The sequence below is a fragment of the Bufo bufo genome, chromosome 5 (assembly GCF_905171765.1).
Source record: "Bufo bufo chromosome 5, aBufBuf1.1, whole genome shotgun sequence".
NCBI lineage: Eukaryota > Metazoa > Chordata > Amphibia > Anura > Bufonidae > Bufo > Bufo bufo.
Window position 1 is genome coordinate 465,893,472 of NC_053393.1, and position 23,505 is coordinate 465,916,976.

General features: G+C 47.4%; 1 protein-coding gene across 1 annotated transcript in view; it reads left to right on the forward strand.

Moving 5' to 3' along the window:
* Window positions 1-546: 546 nt before the first annotated feature.
* Window positions 547-23,505, forward strand: part of LOC121001521 (cryptochrome DASH) — a 43,074-nt gene continuing 20,115 nt past the window's right edge. The window contains exons 1-6 of the mRNA XM_040432623.1: window positions 547-683; window positions 3,209-3,381; window positions 3,455-3,548; window positions 11,270-11,400; window positions 12,794-12,942; window positions 13,820-13,908. Coding sequence (XP_040288557.1) covers window positions 612-683; window positions 3,209-3,381; window positions 3,455-3,548; window positions 11,270-11,400; window positions 12,794-12,942; window positions 13,820-13,908 — 708 coding nt within the window. The 5' untranslated portion in view covers window positions 547-611. The remainder of the gene's footprint in view (window positions 684-3,208; window positions 3,382-3,454; window positions 3,549-11,269; window positions 11,401-12,793; window positions 12,943-13,819; window positions 13,909-23,505) is intronic.

A 23,505-nucleotide genomic window follows, 5' to 3' on the forward strand; every position in this document is an offset into this window, starting at 1 on the left:
TTGCCGGAGCCGACATTTAGCTTTTTCAGAGTGGTTACCATGGCTGCTGGGACGCTAAAGTCCTGGCAGCCATGGTAAAGTGTAGCGGGGAGCAGCATACTTACCGTCCGTGCGGCTCCCGGGGCGCTCCAGAGTGACGTCAGGGCGCCCCAAGCGCATGGATCATGTGATCGCATGAATCACGTCATCCATGCGCATGGGGCGCTCTGACGTCATTCTGGAGCGCCCCGGGAGCCGCACGGACTGTAAGTATACCGCTCCCCCGCTCCCCACTACTACTATGGCAACCAGGACTTTAATAGCGTCCTGGGTGCCATAGTAACACTGAAAGCATTTGGAAGACGGTTCCGTCTTCAAATGCTTTCAGTACACTTGCTATTTTCTGGATCCGGAGTGTAATTCCGGCAAGTGGAGTACACGCCGGATCCGGACAACGCAAGTGTGAAAGAGGCCTAAAGCCATGAGTTCCTGGCAGATCGCCCTCTAGTGGCTATATGTGGACTGCCGCCTTCTGGGGAAGTGGGCGTGGCTTTACGTCACCACAGAAGGCGGGTCACAAGAGTGAGTTTATTATTTTGGTTGGAGAATCCTAGTGTGCAGAATTTGTGGTGATGAAAATGGCGGCGCTGAGCCGGACAATCATCTGCCTGCTCAGGAATGACCTGCGATATCACGACAATGAGGTACGAGGGCTGCCATGTAGTCACTGAGAGTGTCCGCAGGGCTCTTCTGAGGTCTGCCGTTACACAACAAGGCGGTTATACAACAGCGGTGTATAAGTGCAAGCTGCTCACAAGGTGACACGCTATTGGTCCAGGCTGCTCACAAGGTGACACGCTATTGGTCCAGGCTACTCACATAGTGACACGCTATTGGTCCAAGCTGCTCACATAGTGACACGCTATTGGTCCAAGCTGCCAGGTGACAGGCTATTGGTCCAAGCTGCTTACAAAGTGACACGCTATTGGTGCAGATTGCGCTTGTGTAACACAGGGGCGGGGTTGTGTTACACGTGTGCGCCTGTGTATTACATAAACAGATGTAGCAGAGCTGAAGTTCCCTCACCACAGCCATATACATTGTCACAATAGTGTTGAATTTTCAGTTTTAGAAAAAAAAAAATAATCGGGGGAGATTTATGAAAACTGGGAGCTCTGAAAAAAATGAAAGGTGGAATCTGATTGGTTGCTGGGGGCAACTAATCCACTTCTACTTTACAGTAGTTTTAACAAATCTCCTCCATTGTATTTTAAGCATGATGTCATTTTGTGAGATTCTTCTTGGTGTATATAGTGGCCTAGTACTGAGCGGTACATACATGTCATAGCCGTGGGATGTGCCTCCAATGCCACAGGGCGTACAACCACCTGCCTTTTATATGATGCGGTTGTCAGTGGTGAGGGGTAGAATACGTGTGGCGATCTGCACCCCACCTGCCCCCGGTGACAGTAATGAAGAGCTAGTGGTGCTCTGTAGGCTCTTCAGATTTTCTCTCTGCACCTCTGCCCTTGTATTGCAACCCATGTTTATCCAAATTCCAGATGTGATTTCGTTATATAGGGCTATGATGCTGTAAGACCTGGTTAGTAGAACTACGGGGGTCTCAGGGTTACAGCTGAGCTACGGAGGGTTAAACATAGGTATAATAGGACTGTCTTGAGGAACTGGGTGGCAGTTCTCTGCACGTTGCCTGGTCAGGAGCCCCACTGTACAGAGAAAGCGCTAAAGGGCTGTTTTTACAGAACTTTGATGAGCGTTCTTTCCTGCGTGGCAGGTATACTTCAGTATGGAATAGTATAGTAGACTACGCTAGGCGAGTATTAAAGTTTAATTTAAAAAAAAAATGTTTATTAATGATTTTAAAAATGTTAAAATAAAAGACAAGTATTAAAGGGAGAATTAATAACCGGATAAGCCCTCTAATAGCCGAAAATTTAAAAAGATATAATAATTATCTCATACTTTCTCTATTCACAAGCTGCAGCTTGTAATTGGTATTGTGCAACCATAAAAGTCCTACCATTTGAAATATTACCCCCCTCCTTTCCCCCCAAAAATGATATAAAAGGTAATTAAAAAGTCACATGTACCCCAAAATGGTAACAATGAAACTATAGCTCAAGGCACAAAAAACAAGCCCCACACAGCTCCAACAATGGAAAAATAATAAAGTTAAAGGGGTCTTCCGGTTGTTAGAAGTTATCCCCTGCAGGATAGAGGATAACTATTAGATTGGTGTGGTTTCTACCACTGGGACCCCCACCGACCACAAGAACAGGGGCCCCGTACCCCCTGCAGCCCCCTGGGAATGAACAGAGTGACCGGTTGCACATGCTCGTGGCTGCTCCATTCATCTCTATAGAAATTAATGGAGTGGTCGCATGCATACCCGACCGGCCGCTCCATTGATTTCAGGGGAGCCATAGGGGGTACGGGGCCCCTGTTCTGAGTATCAGTAGGGGCCCTACACCGATGTAATAGGTATCCCCTATCCTGTGGATAGGGGATAACTTGGAACAACCGGAATACCCCTTTAATGGTCTCAGAATATGATGACACAAAGCAGTAATGTACAAAAACATAACACAAGCTAAATAAATCCGACCCCCCCTAAATACAGATCCCCTGAAACAAATACAGACCCTAGATCAGGCCCCAGACACTTACATAGCGGCTCACCCTCTCCTTCTGTATGGGACTTTGCATCTCCTTTCTCTAGTTTGAGGACCTGCACAGATCTGGTCCTATAACCTTATCTGGCAGGTCCTGTCCTACACCCACCTGCGGTTTTACTAGTAAATCTGGCCGAAGGCAGGGGAGGGGGTTGCTTGGTCAGTTTTATCAGCATCCAGAGGATACAAATGCATTTAAATATGGCTCCTCCATCAGCACCACTGGCCCTGTGGTTAAAGCAGCCCTTTGTCCTTGTGATTGCTGGACCCGCAGAGATCTCACTGGCGTACCTGTGTGACTGCTGGACCCGCAGAGATCGCACTGTCGTACCTGTGTGACTGCTGGACCCGCAGAGATCTCACTGTCGTACCTGTGTGACTGCTGGGCCCGCAGAGATCTCACTGTCGTACCTGTGTGACTGCTGGGCCCGCAGAGATCTCACTGTCGTACCTGTGTGACTGCTGGGCCCGCAGAGATCTCACTGTCGTACCTGTGTGCGGAAGACATGATGCAGTGATTTTCCTGTACCTTGTAGGTGTTGCTCTGGGCTCACAGGAATGCAGATCATATTGTCCCACTCTACTGCTTTGATCCAAGACACTATCTGGGAACACATTACTACAATTTTCCCAAGACAGGACCCCATCGCTTGAAGTTCCTTTTAGAAACTGTACAGGATTTAAGAAACACACTCCAGAAAAAGGGAAGGTAAGACTTCAGTTTATGGCTGGAACATATGGTACTTTCCATATCTACTCTTATTATCCCCATATTCCCCCAGCAATCTGTTACTCAGAAGAGGACAACCTGAAGATGTTATTGAGGACCTAATCAAGCAGCTAGGTGGAGTTTCAGCAGTGGTTCTACAAGAAGAGGTATGTTCTGTATGTGCAATGCTGTCTGATGTAATCACTTACCGCATGTGTCGACTTATCCTAGGCAATTTGTGGTTCCTATAGTCGTTCTACTGAAGAGGGGTTCGTATTTGGCACATGTATTTCAGAAGAATAGATCTATGGTCTCTATCATGAAGTATACCTTTTTGTGGTGACCCTCTGTGTAGGAAAGCATAGTCTGCTGTGGCTTCCTATACATTTGAAAGCTACGTATGGCAATCTATACTGCCCTGCTGGAGGCTAAAAGTCTGTTGGCCTCTGTTAGGAGAATGGAGCCCTAAAGAATAAGTTGATATACACACTGGGAGTTTTCCCAGCATATACAGCAATGAATATGTGGCTGGGCAGGGAAAAAAAAAGACTAAGACTACTTTCACATATGCATTTTGGCATTCTGGTTTTGAGATAGGGCAGTGAAAATCAAAACCGGGCCAAAACAGTTCTGTTTTGCCCCCATGTATTCTGAATAGAAAGAGATCAGTTCAGGATGCCTTCCTTTCCATCAGCATTCCATTTTGTGACCAGACACTCAAAACAATGATGGTCAATGGTGACGGATCCGTTTTTTTTAGGATCCTAAAAACCCAGGCAAAAACTATGGCAAAAATAAAAAGGGAAAGGCGCTCATGGGGTAATAAGCATAAAACCCGTAAGTGTAGATTTGGCTTATTGTGCTCACCTTTTTGTGTTGGGCAACCATAGGGGGAAGTTTCAACAGTCAGATACAATTGTGAGAATATACAGGGCCTCTTAAAAAGGCCTCATGCACACGACTGTATTTTTTCACGGTCCGCAAAACGGGGTTCCGTTGGTCAGTGATCCGTGACCCTTTTTTCGTCCGTGGGTCTTCCTTGATTTTTAGAGGATCCATGGACATGAAAAAAAAGTCGTTTTGGTGTCCGCCTGGCCGTGCGGAGCCAAACGGATCCGTCCTGAATTACAATGCAAGTCAATGGGGATGGATCCGTTTGACGTTGACACAATATGGTGCAATTTCCAACGGATCCGTCCCCCATTGACTTTTAATGTAAAGTCAGGAGTTAATATACCATAGGATCAGAGTTTTCTCCAATCCGATGGTATATTTTAACTTGAAGCGTCCCCATCACCATGGGAACGCCTCTATGTTAGAATATACTGTCGGATATGAGTTACATCGTGAAACTCTTATCCGACAGTATATTCTAACACAGAGGCGTTCCCATAGTGATGGGGACGCTTCTAGTTAGAATATACTACGAACTGTGTACATGACTGCTGCCTGGCAGCACCCGATCTCTTACAGGGGGCTGTGATCCGCACAATTAACCCCTCAGGTGCTGCACCTGAGGGGTTAATTGTGCATATCATAGCCCCCTGTAAGAGATCAGGGGCTGCCAGGCAGCAGGGGGCACACCCCCCTCCCTCCCCAGTTTGAATATCATTGGTGGCCAGTGTGTGCGGCCCCCACCCCCGGCCCCCCCTCCCTCCCTCTATTGTAATATCATTGGTGGCCAGTGTGCGGCCTCCCCCGGCCCCCCCTCCCTCCCGTTATTGTATTATCATTGGTGGCCAGTGTGCGGCCCCCCCAGCCCCCCCTACCTCCCTCTATTGTATTATCATTGGTGGCCAGTGTGCGCCCCCCCCCCCTCCCTCCCTCTATTGTAATATCATTGGTGGCCAGTGTGCGGCCCCCCTCCCCCGATCATTGGTGGCAGCGGAGAGTTCCGATCGGAGTCCCAGTTTAATCGCTGGGGCTCCGATCGGTAACCATGGCAACCAGGATGCTACTGCAGGCCTGGTTGCCATGGTTACTTAGCAATATTACAAAATGATAATACAATAGAGGGAGGGAGGGGGAGCCGGGGGGACCGCACACTGGCCACCAATGATAATACAATAAAGGGAGGGAGGGGGGGCCGGGGGAGGCCGCACACTGGCCACCAATGATATTACAATAGAGGGAGGGGGGGGCGCACTGGCCACCAATGAAATTAAAACTGGGGAGGGAGGGGGGTCTGCCCCCTGCTGCCTGGCAGCCCCTGATCTCTTATAGGGGGCTATGATATGCACAATTAACCCCTCGGGTGCAGCACCTGAGGGGTTAATTGTGCGGATCACAGCCCCCTGTAAGAGATCGGGTGCTGCCAGGCAGAAGGGGGCAGTCATGTACACAGTTCGTAGTATATTCTAACTAGAAGCGTCCCCATCACTATCGGAACGCCTCTGTGTTAGAATATACTGTCGGATATGAGTATCTCTGAAAAAGCTTTTATGCAGACGGATCTTCGGATCCGTCTGTATGAAAGTAACCTACGGCCACGGATCAAGGACGCGGATGCCAATCTTGTGTGCATCCGTGTTCTTTCACGGACCCATTGACTTGAATGGGTCCGTGAACCGTTGTCCGTCAAAAAAATAGGACAGGTCATATTTTTTGACGGACAGGAATCACGGATGCGGCTGCAAAACGGTGCATTTTCAGTTTTTTCCACGGACCCATTGAAAGTCAATGCAATGAGTCTGCGAAAAAAAACGGAAAACGGCACAACGGCCAAGGATGCACACAACGGTCGTGTGCATGAGGCCTAAGGCTACAAGCTAGTATAGTTAGTGGTTGATGAGATAAATGAAAATAAAATGATGTAGCATGTGCAAATGATAACACACAATTGAATATACAGATAAAAGTAAGAGTATAAAAAAATCATTGTGTAGCTGACTGTGGAAACGTTCCCCCCTATAGTTATGTCCTATATTTTTAGCTATATTATTACCTTTTTGTTTTTGCTTTTATTTATATAAACTGTGTTATGCATTTACATATTTTGTGCATTTCTTATTATTGCTCCCCCCCCCCCCACTCCTATTTTTAGACTTGAAAGGAGAGTCTTGTAACTCTGAAACTCGTTGTCATCTTATTTTCAGTTAAAAGATATTTAGTATATTCTGCTGTGGTTGTGGTATTGCGTCAAGAGGTGTCGGAACAAAGTAGACTACACTTCGCCTGCAACTCCCCCTTTTTCTCATCTCCAGTTTTAATTTACTTAGTGACAGATCCAGTTTGTTCCATTCCGATTTCACATAACCGCATCCTAACGGAACGGATGCATCCTGATGTGGTCAGAACGGAACCGGAACCAAGACGCATATGTGTCATGGGCGTTCTGGGTCCAGCATCTAGCACCCTCTTCTTCACTGCTTCTGGTCCGCTGTAGACCACAAGTGTGATGTGCCTCTCCTGGGCCTAACTTAAGCCTACAATGTTGAAGGCAGTGTAATACAATCAAATAAGAATAAACGATAAAATATAATTGGTATTGCCTAGTCTAAAAATGTCCGAACTATTAAATTATAAATGTATTTTTCCCATACAGTAGATGCCATAATTGGGAAAAAAATATTTAAAAAAATCTCACACACACAAAAAGTGATGAAAAAGTCATATGTACTTTAAAATGTTACCAATAAAAACTACAGTCCCAGAAAAATAGGCTGTCACAGAACTCTGTAGTTGGAATTATAAAATAATTCTGGGTGTCAGTAAAGTCAGTAAAACATAATAAAAACGACCTACATTTGTTATTGCTGTAATCAAGTAATTTTTAGCACATAAAAAACTCTGTAAAAACAAAACCCCAAAACAATGACGGAATTGCATTTTTCTTTTCAAATTTCTTTTCAAACTAGGGTTTTTGGAAGGCATATTTTGCTGGACTGTTTTTTTTGACACCATGTCCCATTTGAAGCCCCCTGATGCACCCCTAGAGTAGAAACTCCATAAAAGTGACCCCATCTAAGAAACTACACCCCTCAAGGTATTCAAAACAGATTTTACTAACGTCGTTAACCCTTTAGGTGTTCCACAAGAGTTATTGGCAAATGGAGATGAAATTTCAGAATTTCAATATTTTTTGGCAAATTTTCCATTTTAATCCATTTTTACCAGTAACAAAGCAAGGGTTAACAGCCAAACAAAACTGTGGTCGTAAACAGCTGTACGGGCATACGGCAGGGCGCAGAAGGAAAGGAATGCCATACGGTTTTTGGAAGGCAGATTTTGCTGGACTGTTTTTTTTCACACCATGTCCCATTTGAAGCCCCCCTGATGCACCCCTAGAGTAGAAACTCCAAAAAAGTGGCCCCATTTTAGAAACTACGGGATAGGGTGGCAGTATTGTTGGTACTAGTTTAGGGTACATATGATTTTTGGTTGCTCTATATTACACTTTTTGTGAGGCAAGATAACAATAAATAGCTGTTTTGGCACCGTTTTTATTTTTTGTTATTTACAACATTGATCTGACAGGTTAGATCATATAATATTTTTATAGACCAGGTTGTCACGGATGCGGCGATATCTAATATGTATACTTTTTTTTTTTTATTTATGTAGGTTTTACACAATGATTTCTTTTTTGAAGCAAAAAAATCATGTTTTAGTGTTTCCATAGTCTGAGAGACATAATTTTTTCAGTTTTTGGGCGATTACCTTGGGTAGGGTATGATTTTTGCGGGATGAGATGACGGTTTTATTGGCACTATTTTGGGGTGCGTGTGACTTTTTGATCGCTTGCTATTACACTTTTTGTGATATAAGGTGACAAAAAATTGTTTATTTAGCACAGTTTTTATTTAATTTTTTTTACGGTGTTCATCTGAGGGGTTAGGTCATGTGATATGTTTATAGAGCCGGTCGATACGGACGCGGCGATACCTAATATGTATAATTTTTTTCCCCCTTATTTTTTACACATTTTTTTTTTTACTTTATTTGGGGAAAATTACGTTTTTGTTTATTTTTACTTGAAACTTTTAATTTTTTGGGGGGAAAACTTTATTTTTTCAACTTCTTCTTTTTTTCACCTTCTTTTTTGTCCCACTTTGGGACTTGAACTTTTGGGGGTCTAATCCTTTACAATGCATTCCAATACTTCTGTATTGGAATGCATTGGCTGTATGAGTAATACTGTGTCTATTACTCATACAGCTTCCGGCCTGTGATTTCCAGGGGGCTGGATCTCGCAGGCTCGTCACGAGAAGGCAGCGCGCTGCCTTCTATGCCATTGGGTCCCCCCCACAGCCCCATGGGGACCCGATGGCACCGCCAACCACCGCCGCTGCACCAGGTAAAAGCCGCAAACTGCAGGTCTGAATTGACCGCTGACACGGGGGGGTCACAGGACCCCCCCGCGCATTTAGCCGTGGTGCCTGCTCAATGATTTGAGCAGGCACCATGTTCCGATCACCGCCTGCCGGGCGGCGGTGATCGGAACTATAGATGACGTACCTGTACGTCATGGGTCCTTAAGGACTCGGGAACCATGCCGTACCGGTACGTCATGGGTCCCTAAGGGGTTAAGGGCTCTTTCACACGAGCGTGTCCCTTGCGGGAATCGTGCTCCATGTGAGAGAGGGACCGTGCGGTCTGAACTACAGAAGTGCACAGCATCATAATGACTGATAATGCTGTGTGCCTCTGCCTGACCTTTCTGTAACGCAATCATACTGACATAACGCTGTCAGTATGATTCTGATGGCTGACGTCAGGGAAGATAGGATTTTGGTTGCCCCATCCTTTGTTCTCTGGGAGATAAGCTGCTTTCTTCCCTCCCCAGCATACATACAGTCAGGTCCATAAATATTGGGACATCGACACAATTCTGAAATGTTTGGCTCTATACACCACCACAATGCATTTGAAAGGAAACTAACTAGATGTGCTTTAACTGCAGACTGTCAGCTTTAATTTGAGAGTATTTACATCCAAATCACGTGAACGGTGTAGGAATTACAACAGTTTGCATATGTGCCTCCCACTTGTTAAGGGACCAAAAGTAATGGGACAGAATAATAATCATAAATCAAACTTTCACTTTTTAATACTTGGTTGCAAATCCTTTACAGTAAATTACAGCCTGAAGTCTGGAACACATAGACATCACCAGACACTGGGTTTCATCCCTGGTGATGCTCTGCCAGGACTTTACTGCAACTGTCTTCAGTTCCTGCTTGTTCTTGGGGCATTTTCCCTTTAATTTTGTCTTCAGCAAGTGAAATGCATGCTCAATTGGATTCAGGTCAGGTGATTGACTTGGCCATTGAATAACATTCCACTTCTTTCCCTTAAACTCTTTGGTTGCTTCTGCAGTATGCTTTGGGTTTGGGTCATTGTCCATCTGCACTGTGAAGCTCGTCCAATGAGTTCTGAAGAATTTGGCTGAATATGAGCAGATAATATTGCCCAAAACACTTCAGAATTCATCCTGCTGCTTTTGTCAGCAATCACATCATCAATAAATACAAGAGAACCAGTTCCATTGGCAGCCATACATGCCCACGCCATGACTACCACCACCATGCTTCACTGATGAGGTGGTATGCTTAGGATCATGAGCAGTTCCTTTCCTTCTCCATACTCTTCTCTTCCCATCACTCTGGTACAAGTTGATCTTGGTCTCATCTGTCCATAGGATGTTGTTCCAGAACTGTGAAGGCTTTTTTAGATGTCGTTTGGCAAACTCTAATCTGGCCTTCCTGTTTTTGAGGCTCACCAATGGTTTACATCTTGTGGTGAACCCTCTGTATTCACTCTGGTGAAGTCTTCTCTTGATTGTTGACTTTGACACTCATACACCTACCTCCTGGAGAGTGTTCTTGATCTGGCCAACTGTTGCGAAGGGTGTTTTCTTTACCAGGGAAATAATTCTGCGGTCATCCACCACAGTTGTTTTCCGTGGTCTTCTGGGTCTTTTGGTATTGCTGAGCTCACCGGTGTGTTCCTACATTCTAAGAATGTTCCAAACAGTTGTTTTGGCCAGGCCTAATGTTTTTGCTATCTCTCTGATGGCTTTGTTTTGTTTTTTCAGCCTAATGATGGCTTGCTTCACTGATAGTGACAGCTCTTTGGATCTCATCTTGAGAGTTGACAGCAACAGATTCCAAATGCAAATAGCACACTTGAAATGAACTCTGGACCTTTTATCTGCTCATTGTAATTGGGATAATGAGGGAATAACACACACCGGGCCATGGAACAGCTGAGAAGCCAATTGTCCCATTACTTTTGACCCGTAACAAGTGGGAGGCACATATGCAAACTGTTGTAATTCCTACACTGTTCACCTGATTTGGATGTAAATACCCTTAAATTAAAGCTGACAGTCTGCAGTTAAAGCACATCTTGTTCGTTTAATTTCAAATCCATTGTGGTGGTGTATAGAGCCACAAATGTTAGAATTGTGTCGACGTCCCAATATTTATGGAACTGACTGTATGTGTGGCTGGATCGGGAGAGAGAGTTGTTGGCAGAATGAGCATTCAGCTCACATGTTCTCTCATGTATCTGGTCAGCTTTAGAAATGTTTATCAAGATACAGGTCCTAACAATAGATAAAGCTGGTGGCAGTTGAAGGATGGAACTGAGCATGTGCATTCCATTGATGTTACTATGCAAAGTAAACGCCAGGGGGCGCTATTATTATGAAGTAAAGAGAAAATCTCTTAACTGGAGCGTTTGTGTAACACAAGGTAAATTACAAAAGTAATTAGCTTTTCATGCGGAATTATGTTAAAACAGCATATATTCCTGTCACAACCCCTTTCATTTGATGACTTTGTGTAGTTGTATACCTTGTTCCTGAAGGCTGTAGTTGTATACAGTAATTTTTACTTTTTCCAATCATTTGCATTGGAAATAATGGCCAATAACTTTTCTTTAGGCAACAAAGGAGGAGCTGGACGTAGAGAAATCAGTGAAACAAGTCTGCACTCAGCATGGAGTCAAGTTTCATACAATCTGGGGGTCCACGTTGTATCACAGAGACGATCTACCATTCAGACATATCTCCAGGTAGTGTAATGTAAATGACCCGTTTGGTCCATTGTTTTTTCTGCAGTTTTGCATAAAAACCTTTTGCTCTTATCACATTTTATTCCTGTGCAAAATAAAAGGACTGAAAACATTGATACTGACAAACCAGTAAGGCTGGGTTCACATCTGCGCTTTTGACTCCGGCAGTCTGTTCCGGTGGAGGAACCAACTGACGGAATTCACTGTATCCGGCATACACGCTGACTTGTCCGGACAAAAAATACCAAACGCTGAATTTTTTTGTCCGGCTGAAAGCTGGCATATATGCTGGAAAGTGGCCGGATCCCATTTCGGTGAATGTGGGGATTCGGCAATACAGTGGTATCTGGCTATGCCGGATATGGTGAACTCCATTAAAAGTGCAGATGTGAACCCAGCCTAACTGAACATTGTTACTATTCCAGAAAACATACACTATTGTTTTTGCTTTTACAGCTTCCTATAAACAACTATGCGCTTAGTTCTGACATAGGAAATATCCTCACTGCTATAATATGGGGAGACTGTCTATTTTAAATACTGCTAAATCATCTAATCATTAGACCTCCTCTGAAACCATACTTGAGCCACCGTTTAGGCTACTTTCACACTAGCGTTCAGAGCGGGTCCGTCTGATGTCTGCTCAGACGGATCCGCTCCTATAATGCAGACGTTTGTATCCGTTCAGAACGGATCCGTCTGCATTATAGTTTGAAAAAAAACCTAAGTCTGAAAGTAGCCTGAACGGATCCGTCCAGACTTTACATTGAAAGTCAATGGGGGCGGATCCGTTTAAAGATTGAGCCATATAGTGTCATCTTCAAGCGGATCCGTCCCCATTGACTTCCATTGTAAGTCTGGACGGATCCGCTTGCCTCCGCACGGCCAGGCGGACCCCCGAACGCTGCAAGCAGCGTTCAGGTGTCCGCTCGCTGAGCGGAGCAGAGGCTGAACGCTGCCAGACTGATGCATTCTCAGCGGATCCGCGTCCACTGAGAATGCATTGGGGCTGGAGAGTTGCGTTCAGGGCCGCTTGTGAGCCCTTTCAAACGGAGCTCACGAGCGGACACCCGAACGCAGGTGTGAAAGTAGCCTTACACTGCCATTACAGCAACAACAGTGCAGTCTTCAGCACTATTATCACTGAGAAATGGCAGAACCCCAGAGAAGTCCAGATGTCTACCCTTATAAGTCCATGGAGTACTTCGTCTTTGCTCTGTTACAACGGAACCAGTATAGGTGGTGTTGCTCTGTTATGAAATGAAGTGGTGATGTTAATGTGAACAAAGCCTAAAAAACATGTGTCTGTAATATGCTACCAGCTCATATGATTTATGTGCAATCAAAATTTTATCTTGTTTTTTAAATGTCCTAAATTCTATTTCCTGTGTAGTTTACCTGATGTCTATACCCAGTTCAGGAAGGTTGTAGAGGCGCAATGCAAAGTACGGCCAACCTTGCAAATGCCAGAGAAGCTGAAGTCGTTGCCAGCAGGCCTAGAAGAAGGCTCTGTCCCAACAGCAGAAGATTTTGAGCAACAAGGTCGTAGCATTCTTTTGGGTGTTCATTAGAGATTTTGTAAGAAGGGTGGGGAGGGGGGCATTTGTCAAACTTCCCCACTTCGCCAGACCTATAAAGGGAAGCTTACTTAGAGCTGGCTCCCTACTGCTTCTCCTCCCGACCTGTGATGCTCCCCTGGGCATCCTCGCTTAACACATCCAGTTTGATGCTGCCTGCATCCAATCAGTGGCTGCGACGGTGACCAGACCCCCTTGCGTTATTTGGCCATTTGTCATGACGTATTCAGTCCCCCCCCCATCCCTAATCCACCATTTTATGTGTCCAGTGGATGCACATGTGCTGTTTCTTTCCTCAGTGTTGTCTTCTTCATCAGCTAATGAGTAGGTTGTCCCATAGTCTTCAGCATCTTCTCTGCTCTTCATAGGAGGAAAATGTCATTGTGCATGCTCTGCATCTCCTCTAACAAGCAGAGAAAATGCGGAAGATTATGGACAGCCTGCCCTAGGTAGTGCTTTAATAAGTTTATAAATGTAATATCTGTGCATTAAACCTTTTCCTAATGAGTGTCATTACAAAAGATGTTTTGCTAAAACATAAGCTTATCCATGTGGTAACCGCTTTAACTGCACACAAAGGGATCTCCAGATTTGTGTACCCCTGGTTGCAGGATAATGTAAAAGTAGGAGTACCTTCTACTACACATTTCCTTCCTGTTCGGCCCCTGTTATAACTGAACCTTTCCGTAGCCTTTATGTCTCATGTGTGGGGACCCGGCACATTTCAGCTATACACTTGTCAATATTTTTAATGGAGCCTGCTTTTAGTATAAAAGGCAACTGTTTGGTTTTGCTTTATTGGTTCTGCATAAATTAACAGATTTATTCTTTATGGTTGACAGATCCTTTAACAGACCCTAGAACGGCGTTTCCTTGTAACGGTGGTGAAAGTCAATCCCTACAGAGACTGCAGTATTACTTTTGGGACACAGTAAGTTATTTATGCGTAGAAGTAACCAGTATTAGTTACTACAACTGATTTAGTCCTTTGTTTTGTCTGTGCTTCTAAATGAATTAGAATATTGACCAGAAAAGTGCCAGGCGCCAGGGTTATGTGTTTTAGACAGTTTGCGCACCTCACTAGACAGGGTGTACTAAGGGGACTTGGCTTAGTAGAAGGGGCTTGGCTTTCAGTGCACCAACATTGCACTGAAATATGGCACAACATTTTGTATTAAAGGGGTTGTCCGGGTTCACAGCTGAACCCGGACATACCTCCATTTTCACCCAGACAGCCCCCCTGACAAGAGCATCGGAGCAGTTCATGCTCTGATGCTCTCCTTTGCCCTGTGCTAAATCGCGCAGGGCAAAGGCATTTTTACCGGGGCTCTCCATAGGGCTGCCAGGCGGAGGCTTCCACCCAGCAGTGAGCCAGTAAAACGGCTAGGGCAGCGCTAAAGCCCGCCCATCAGAGCCGGTGACGTCACCGAACACACTGCTGGGCGGAGGTTTCCGCCCGGCAGTGTGTTATGATAAACAAAAAAGCCTGTGCTCTGCGCGATCTAGCGCAGGGCAAGGGAGCGCATCAGAGCATGAAATGCTACCAGCTGATATTATTTATGTGCAATCAAAGTTTTATCTTGTTTTTTTAAATGTTCTAAATTCTATTTCCTGTGTAGTTTTACCTGATGTCTATACCCAGTTCAGGAAGTTTGTAGAGGCGAAAATAAGGGTATGTCTGGGTTCAGCTCTGAACCCGGACAACCCCTTTAAAGTAAGCCAACAAACAGTTGGCACAAAGAAGACAAAAAATTGTAACATGCCTGGCAGTAGGCACCAAATATATCACACAGCGTGAGCCTACCTGGTCTGGTCAGCCTGAAACTAAGGGCAGGTTGTGCAGCACTGTATTTACAATTTCCATTCTCCCCACCTATTGTCAATGATGTTTATCCCATAAGAATTGATGATGAAAACTTAGTTTCTAGCCAAGTGGAAAGAGAACCAGTATATCATGGTCCTAGATGAAGGCCATGACGCTATTATTATTTACCAATTGTTTTTTTTATTTTATTCCATGTACATTGCCCCCACATATCCCAGGTTTCTACATGTTTATTGCATCCATGTGTAAATCAGTTTGCCAAGAAATGAATTTTTTAGCAAACTAACTAAATAACATGGTCATGCTAAAACCTAAGTTCCTCCAACCCAACTTTAAAAGTAAGCACCTATATATTAGATATAACCCTATAAAACCAAGAAAACCCCAATATATAATAAAACACCCATATAGGTCTCAGTATATAAATAAGAAAAAAACTACCACCAAAGTATACATATTTCTTTATTATAAATAAATATCTGTGTTAATAATAATGATTACACAAATACCCAACCCTTTAAAACCATTACAGGAAGGAGCACTACTTCCAAGTATTAAGATGTAAGTATATATGATAATAGTATTCTACCATGCTACAGGGCGATGTTACCAAATACCAAAACAATATAAAGTGCAAGTGGTACAGTATGAATATCAATATCGACTAGATTGAGGCATACTAATAGCCAATGCAGTCATCCTTCTCAGACCTCTATGCATTTCGCCATGCGGCTTCCGAGATTTGTAGTGCTTCTGAGTGCATGGGTTGTGGTCCATACAGTTGGATGATGGATTAGGTGCTGAAGGATGAGGTTTAAACAAGCAGGGTGAATGGAGAAGAGTTTTATTAAGGGATGTGATAGGCCGCCCTAACAAGATGTGTTTTTAGGGATGTTAACCTAATTGCTTGGGGTAGGACATGCAGCTCAAGAGAAGTCTGGTAGACAGGAGTGAGAGGTTTGGGTTATGGTGGATGTTAGTCTTAAAGGGGTTATCCAACCCCTAAAATGCCTCCCTATACACCCGGGCCCCTCACTGAGGTTGTACTTACCGATGTAGTAGAGTTAACACTCATGCTTTCTGAGATCTGTTATCTAAACTAAGCAAACACCTTCAATTGCTTTTCAATGGCTTTTGTTTCAAGATAACATGATGATTTAAGAAATTTGAGTGTTAACCCTGCTACATCTGTATCTGGCTCCCTGACACTCGCGTCGCATCTTATCACCCGCAATGCTAGGGAGGCTCCTTCCCGTTGCGGCCTTCTATTGGCTATACGGGGAAAAAAAGTAGTTTGAATATATATGCATAATAAGCAGCTAAATGCACAGAGGGTGGGCCCAGGCCAATGTGTGCACCCTTTTTCTTACTTCCTCTATCAGGTCCTTCCTTTCCTTCTTGATTGATAGGGACAGGCTAGATGATGAAGAATCTTGATTGACAGGGCCAGGCAAGAGATCATCTGATTTAAAGAAAAAAAAAAGTGGTGGTCAAAAGCAGGGAAGGTATTAAAAAAATATATATTTTCTCGCCCAGTTTCCTTGGGGGACACAGAAGACCTTGGGTATAGCTCATCTCCATAGGAGGCGTGACACTAAGTGAAAGCTGTTAAGCCCCTCCTCCACAGCTATACCCTCAGCCTGGAGAGAGAGACTGCCAGTTTTTTGCTTAGTGTCCAAGGAGGCAAGACACTCCCTGCTCTGCAGGGCTGGTTTCTCCTTGTTTCAATTCTAGATTTTTACTTTTTTCTTTTTGTTCCAGATCATCAGGGATAACAGAGTCGCACTAGACCTCTCTGTTCTCCCGGGGTTGAGCTGCGCCAGTGCCGGTCTCCCGCACTGCTGCCTCCCCCACAGAAGACAAGGTGGATCAGGGCAGCCCAGCTCCCCTACATCCCGCCAGCGCAAGGGTCGCCCGCACGCCAAGTCCCTCTTCCAGCGTCCTGCCACTACGGTGCCAGTAGCTGAAGGGGCGACCCTGCTGGAATGGACCGAGGGTGAAGACGGCTGTGGTAAGAGAGAGGCTTCTCCAGCCCTACGTCCCCCACCCCCCCACCCTGGTCTCCTGCGTGCCTGACCCCCATACTGGGCCTCTAGTCCCTTGCTGGATCTATGCTGGCCCCTGGGGTGCCGCAGAGCGGCAATCTCCTTCTGCCCCCTGCCTGGCCCCCATAGACATGCAGCCAGTGGCTGTCTCCACAGCCAGCTACAGAAGCGGCAACATAGTTTATTTCTCTATCAGCACAGGCACCCGGTCTCTGGGTCCCCCCCCCATCTCCTACCGGAGTGTTGCTCAAGGCCTGAGGCTCCTGACGGCTGTAGAGTAAGGCCGCCATTCCGGGTCCCTGACTCTTCCGGCCGGCGGGGTGGGCTCCCGCGGCCGGCAAGCCGCCATTCGAGCCCCTGACTCTTCCGGCCGGCGGGGTGGGCTCCCGCGGCCGGCAAGCCGCCATTCGAGCCCCTGACTCTTCCGGCCGGCGGGGTGGGCTCCCGCGGCCGGCAAGCCGCCATTCGAGCCCCTGACTCTTCCGGCCAGCGGGGTGGGCTCCTGCGGCCGGCTTTGGGCTTGACTTCTATGCCCAGCAGGCCCCGGCCGACCGTTGGTGCCGGTCGGTGGGGCTCCGCAAATTTTGGCCCAGGCTTCGCGGCCTGCTGGGCCGCAATTCCGACCGGCCCGCGGGGTGGGCACCCGCGGCCGGTTTTGATGCGTCACTCCCCTCAGGTTCCGGCGGTACATACCGGGCGCCGCAAATTTAGACCCCGGCTTCACGGCCTATTAGGCCGCAAAATTCCGGCCTCTGGTGGAGGGGGCGGGAACTTCTCCAGGCGCGAATTTTTCCCGCCGGGAGGTTCCTCCGCCCCCAGAGGATCGCAGCGCCGCCCTCCAGGCCGGATCCATGTTAACCCTTTGGGTACAGGCCGGCTCCCAATGGGCCTGTATGGCTGGCCCCCCTTTTCCTGACTATCTGTGCCCCTATAGGTGGCCCCCCTTTAGCCTCAGAGAAGCTGTGTTTTTAATGGAAAAAAAAAAAAAAAAAAAAAAGAAATAATAATAACAGATTTCTATTGGACTGCGCAGGACGCTGCAGCCTCATCAGTAGTGCTGCATGTCTGCATGCCCTCTTTCCACAGGTGGCATAGTGTTGCGCTCCCAACCTGCGTCGGTGCTAGGGCATTTCCCCTTTTAGGTGGTTTTACTGCCCTCTTCCAGGATACGGCGCTGGCCAAGTGCATGCGGCCCTTCCGTAGGCAGCATTCATCATCTCTCCAGTTATGGTGCCTGCCATGTGCATCCCCCCCCTCCTAGGCGGGATACTGCACACTGCACTCTCCCTGGCTGCCGGCTGGCCATGTGCATGACCCCCTTTTAGGCGGAATACTGCACCTTCACCGGATACGGTGCTGGCCATGTGCATGACCCCCTTCCATAGGCGGAATGCTGCACTCTCTATGGATTTGCTGCCGGCCATGTGCGTGACCCCCTTCTCTAGGCGGAACGCTGCACTCTCACTGGATTCACTGCCGGCCATGTGCGTGACCCCCTTCCATGGGCGGAACGCAGCGTCCTCACTGGAGTGCGTGACCCCCTTCTCTAGGCGGAACGCTGCACTCTCACTGGATTCGCTGTCGGCCATGTGCGTGACCCCCTTCTTAGGTGGAACGCTACACTCTCACTGGATCTGTTGCCGATCATGTGCATGACCCCCCTTTTTAGGCGGAATACTGCACTCTCACCTGATACGGTACTGGCTATGTGCACGACCCCCTTCCATAGGCGGAACGCTGCACTCTCTCTGATGTGCTATGATGTACTTATGTACTATGTTGCTATGCTGCACTCTCACTGGTTTCGCTGCCGGCCATAGGCATGACTCAGGCAGCATACATACATCCCTCCGTCTGTGGTTGTTTTCTCGCAGGTACGTTGCTGGCCATGTGCATGTACCCCATACATGGCGGGGTGCTTGCACTCTCGCTGGATCCGCTGTTGGCCATATGCATGACCCCTCTTCCGTGGGCGGTGTACGCACTCTCGCTGGATTCGCTGCCTGCCATGGGCATGCCTTCCTTCCTTCCTCAGGTGACATACACACATTCTCACTGACTGTGTTTGTCTCTCACCAGTACGATGCTGGCCATGTGTATGACTCCATACATGGCGGGGTGCTCGCACTCTCCCTGGATGAGATGCTGGCCATGTGCATTACCCCCCTTTTTTTCTGGGCGGCATGCTACACTCTCACCCGATACCTTGCTGGCCATGAGCATTGCCCTCTAACATGGGTGGAACGCTTGCACTCCCATTGGATACGGTGCTGGCCTTGTGCGTGGCCACCCCTCATTCCATGGGCAGAATTTGGCACGCTCATGAGATTTACAGCTGTCCTTGATGGCTGTGCTGGACTTGTACATATCCCCCTTCATTGGCAGAGTAGTTGCACTCTCGCTGAGTTCAGTGTTGGGTGTATTATTGCACACTCACTTAATGCTAGGATAACCCTGTGCATGTTCCCCTTTCACTAGGTGGACCTCCTGCGTTCCTGCTGGATTATAGGGTATATCCTGCTTCTCTGAAGTAGGTACGGCTTTAGGCACTCTTGCCGACTGCAGTTTGCCTGATACAATTTCCCCCCTTTCGGGGCGGACTGCTTGCGTTCCATCGCATGCTATACTAGGCTTGTGCATAACTCCCTTTCAGGTTGCACTTTGCAATTCCGTACATGCTGTGGCACTCTGTGGCGAGCCCCCTTTTTCGCTGAATTAACCTTTTTGCAGTGAGCGGACGTTCTTGTGCGTTGTTTGGGCCGTGTATGCCTTCTCCTCCTGTAGGTGGGTTGGCCTTCTCACTGCTTACGGGCTGCTCGTACGTATGCCTCATCTACTTCCTGCGGCATACTTTTATTTTCTTGGGATACGATGCTTGCCGCAAACCTTGCACTCGTCTCTAAGGAGTTCATTCTGTCCACCTGACCCGGACGGGCTCTAATTGCTCTCTGCTGCACGGAGCTGTGTGGTACTCATTCATTTAGTTGGCCCTTCATCCCAGGGAGTGTTCATGGGTCCTAGATGCGTGCCCATTCGTCCTTCCGCGGTATTGCTTCCCTGCGCTAGTGGTCACATGGTCGAGAGTGCGGTTGTCTGGAGCGCCCCTCGAATTCTTCGTTGGCTCTGGCAGGACTGCGGTTCCCTTGCCTGCTGCAATTTCCTCCTCTTCGGATGTAGTGTGGTATGAGTCCTTCCTCTTGGCGCCTCTACGCTTCAGTCTGATCTGCTACCAGGTGCGGGCCGCTTTCTCGGGAAGGTCACCCAAATTCTCTTGGGTGCTCGATTACCCAGGTCCGGAGGACCTCCGCCTTGGGTTCTTCAGGGTATTCGCCTTCTGCGAGGCGGTGAACCGGGCATCTCACAGTGTAGCAGGGTTCTGCTTTTGAGCTGTCCTATGGCTTCCCTGTTCCTCAGTTCGGTTGGAGGGTGTTATGCCGGCCTCTGTCTCGACTACCTTATCTCGCCGGCTCTGTTTGGCTCCCGCTCGGTACAGATCACTCCGATGTGGCTTCTGTCCCGCCAGACTTCAGAGGTTGTTCCTTCACTGTCCTCCCCTCTGGGGAGAGCATGGTTGTTCATGTGGATGGTTCCGGTGTTCCTTTTGGCCTCGTACTGTCTCCCTTGTTCACACTGGCTGTATTAGCTGTGCCTATTTACCGAGTCTACCGCGTTCTGTCCTCCCGCTGAGTGCAGATTGCGTGGTCCATTCTAAGACAATGGTCCTGCTGTAGACTTACCTTCTCGGTAACTTGGGGGGGGACTACCTTTCGGTCCAGATTGTCCTTTGATCTCCTACACCGGGACTGTAGAACATGGCTACATCAGCATGAACTTTAGCCTGTCTTGTCCTGGCATCTGGCGGATGCTGGGCGGGTCCTTTGGTTCCTTTCCGTCTGTCCTTCTGCTCCCCCACTCGGGTGGATACGGGACAACGTTGCTCGGGGGCCGACGGAACCAGTTTTGTCGACTTCTGCCCGTGTTACTGGTCTGCGCCTGATCACATTTGGTTTTTAGCCCGCTTGCCAGGCGACTCCAGCGGGTTCGCTACTGTCCGCTCCTGGCTGTATTTCGTCCAGGATCTGTCGTAAGACTTATGATTTTTTTATCTGGGGTTCTGTGGGAAGCTGTGCATTCCCCACTCTGACTTTTTCTCTCCCCATGGTTCTGTCTTTTTTCCAGTCCGGCCTGGACCTGGGACTGGGATTCCTTTACTTGAGGTATCAAGTGTCAGCGCTGTTCTTCCTCTTCCAGCGTTCCCCGGCCCTCTGGGCCTGTCAAGACCTTCTTACTCGAAATGGCTCTTTGGTTCCTCTGTACTGTCCTTCGGTACCGCCCTGGGAACTACATACTGAGTTCTCGGCGCTCCAATCTTGTCCTTGGAGCCGTTACAGAAGTTCTCTCTACCCCGCCTGTCCTGTACGGTTGTGTTTCCGTATCAGTCGTGTCTCTGACGGGTGCCTGAATGGCCCCTTTTTGTTCTGAGCCTTCTGTCTTTTTCCAGGACAGGGCTGTTCTACATCCCGTTCCTTCCTTCTGAAGGTGGTGTTTGCCTTTCGCTTCAACACTTCACCGATTTGGACGTTGTTTGGGCCTTGCAGTTTTTACTTGGAGATCTCCGACTCTTGTCGACGTTCGGTCTCTTGGGTTTCCTGGAGGTCCGCGCTTAGAGTTGACGGACTCCAGGGTGGTTTTCCTCCGCTTTATCAGATTGGCTATTGCTGAGGTTACCTCACCGAGGGCAGGATTCTGCCTTTGCTGTCACCGTTCATTTCACCAGAGCGGTCGGTGCCTCCTGGGCCGGAGGCATTGGGCTTCGGCCATGCATTTGAGCAAGGCGGCCACAGGTCTTCCTTGCACGCTTTACAGAGTTCTACAGGGTGCATACTCTGGCTTCGGCGTATGCTGCCTTGGTCCGCCTGGGTCTGCAGGCGGCGGTTCCTTGATGCCTTCGGGTGCTTCGCCTTGGAGCTGTGGTCCCTCCCCTTTTGGACTGCTTTTGAACGTCCCAAGATCTTCTGTGTCCCCCAAGGAAACTGGGCGAGAAAACAAGATTTTTGTATAACTTACCAGTAAAATCTCTTTCTCGCTCTTTCCTTGGGGGACACAGCACCCACCCATTCGTTGTTTTTCTCTACACGGTTTCCGAGTTTGTGTTACCCGTTGGGTAGTTGGCTTGTTGGTTCCTTGTTGGACTTTGCCTTTTCTCACTGCTTGGACACGCAACTGGCAGTCTCTCTCTCCAGGCTGAGGGTATAGCTGTGGAGGAGGGGCTTAACAGTCTTCACTTAGTGTCACGCCTCCTATGGAGATGAGCTATACCCAAGGTCTTCTGTGTCCCCCAAGGAAAGAGCGAGAAAGAGATTTTACTGGTAAGTTATACAAAAATCTTGTTTATTTTCACTGGTTCAAAACCCCTAGTCTCAAATGCGACTCAAAAGGTTTTTCTAACAATGAAATGAAATTGCAACACCAAGAAGGACAATCCATAAGGTTGTGCAAAATGGAGGAAGTAGGTGTCACTAAGATCTGCAGATGTCAAATTTTCATGCACCTAACTCCAATCTGTGGCACGTAGGAGATGCATGAAAGCAAGCCAGATTGAAAGCAACGTTTTTTAGCCACGTGAAAAATCGGATGAAGTTGTGTGGGATAATTATGTGCCAGTTATCGACACTTGTCTTAAAGGGACAGAATCTATGAACTGAGAGATCTCGGTTTATCACTCTGGCAGATTGCTACAAGCCTAGGCAGAGATATCCGCACTGTTCAACGTTGTGTATCCTGGTGGTGACGAACTGCAATGATGCAAGAGGTGCATGGAGCTTCTGCATGGACAGATCATTTAATAAGAAGAATGGCGCATAGTGATCCATTCTGTACTGCAAGTGAAATTTGTTATTACATCCCAAGACTAGGGCGGCAAACAGTGTCTACACAAACCATCAGAAGGTGTTTGCACAATGGTCTACGAGCCAGGCGTCCACCTACAGGTGTTCCATTAACCTCACACCACTGCTTTCAAAGACTATCATGGTGCAAAGCAAGTTGGAAATTGAGGCTGGAATGGAGGTCAGTTCTCACCAGTGACGGGTCCCACTTTTGTCTTGGATGCAGTGATACCCTGAGATTGGTCTGACAGATCATGATGGCAGTGCCATGAAGAGAGCTTCACAAGGGAACATCGCACCGGTCCTTCATTATGGGTGGGGTAGCATACTAAACAGTAGACTAACCCCTCTAGTCCTCTATTCAAGTACGCTAACGGGTCGTGGAACCAGTGGTATGGCCATTTCTGTAAAGAGTCCCAGGAGCGTTTTTCGAAAGGACAACGCAAGGCGCATGTTGCTTGTGCTACTGCAAGCAACCTGCGTGGCGTAAAGATGGTACCATGGCCTGCAGCATCTCTGGACGTATTTCCCATCGAGCACATCTTGGATGTCGTTGGTCAGCAATTGCAAAGGGAGCTGCCAGCAGCGGATCTTGATGATTTGCGTGACCAAGTGCATGAATCGTGTCTGAACATTTCTCGGATAACCATTAAAAATCTCATTCATAGCCTGATAGGGCGAGCAGGTGCCTGTATTTCTGCGCATGGTGCTCATACTCTATACTGAATGAAGAGATGTTTTGAATATTTTGTTTCTATTTTTTTTTATCA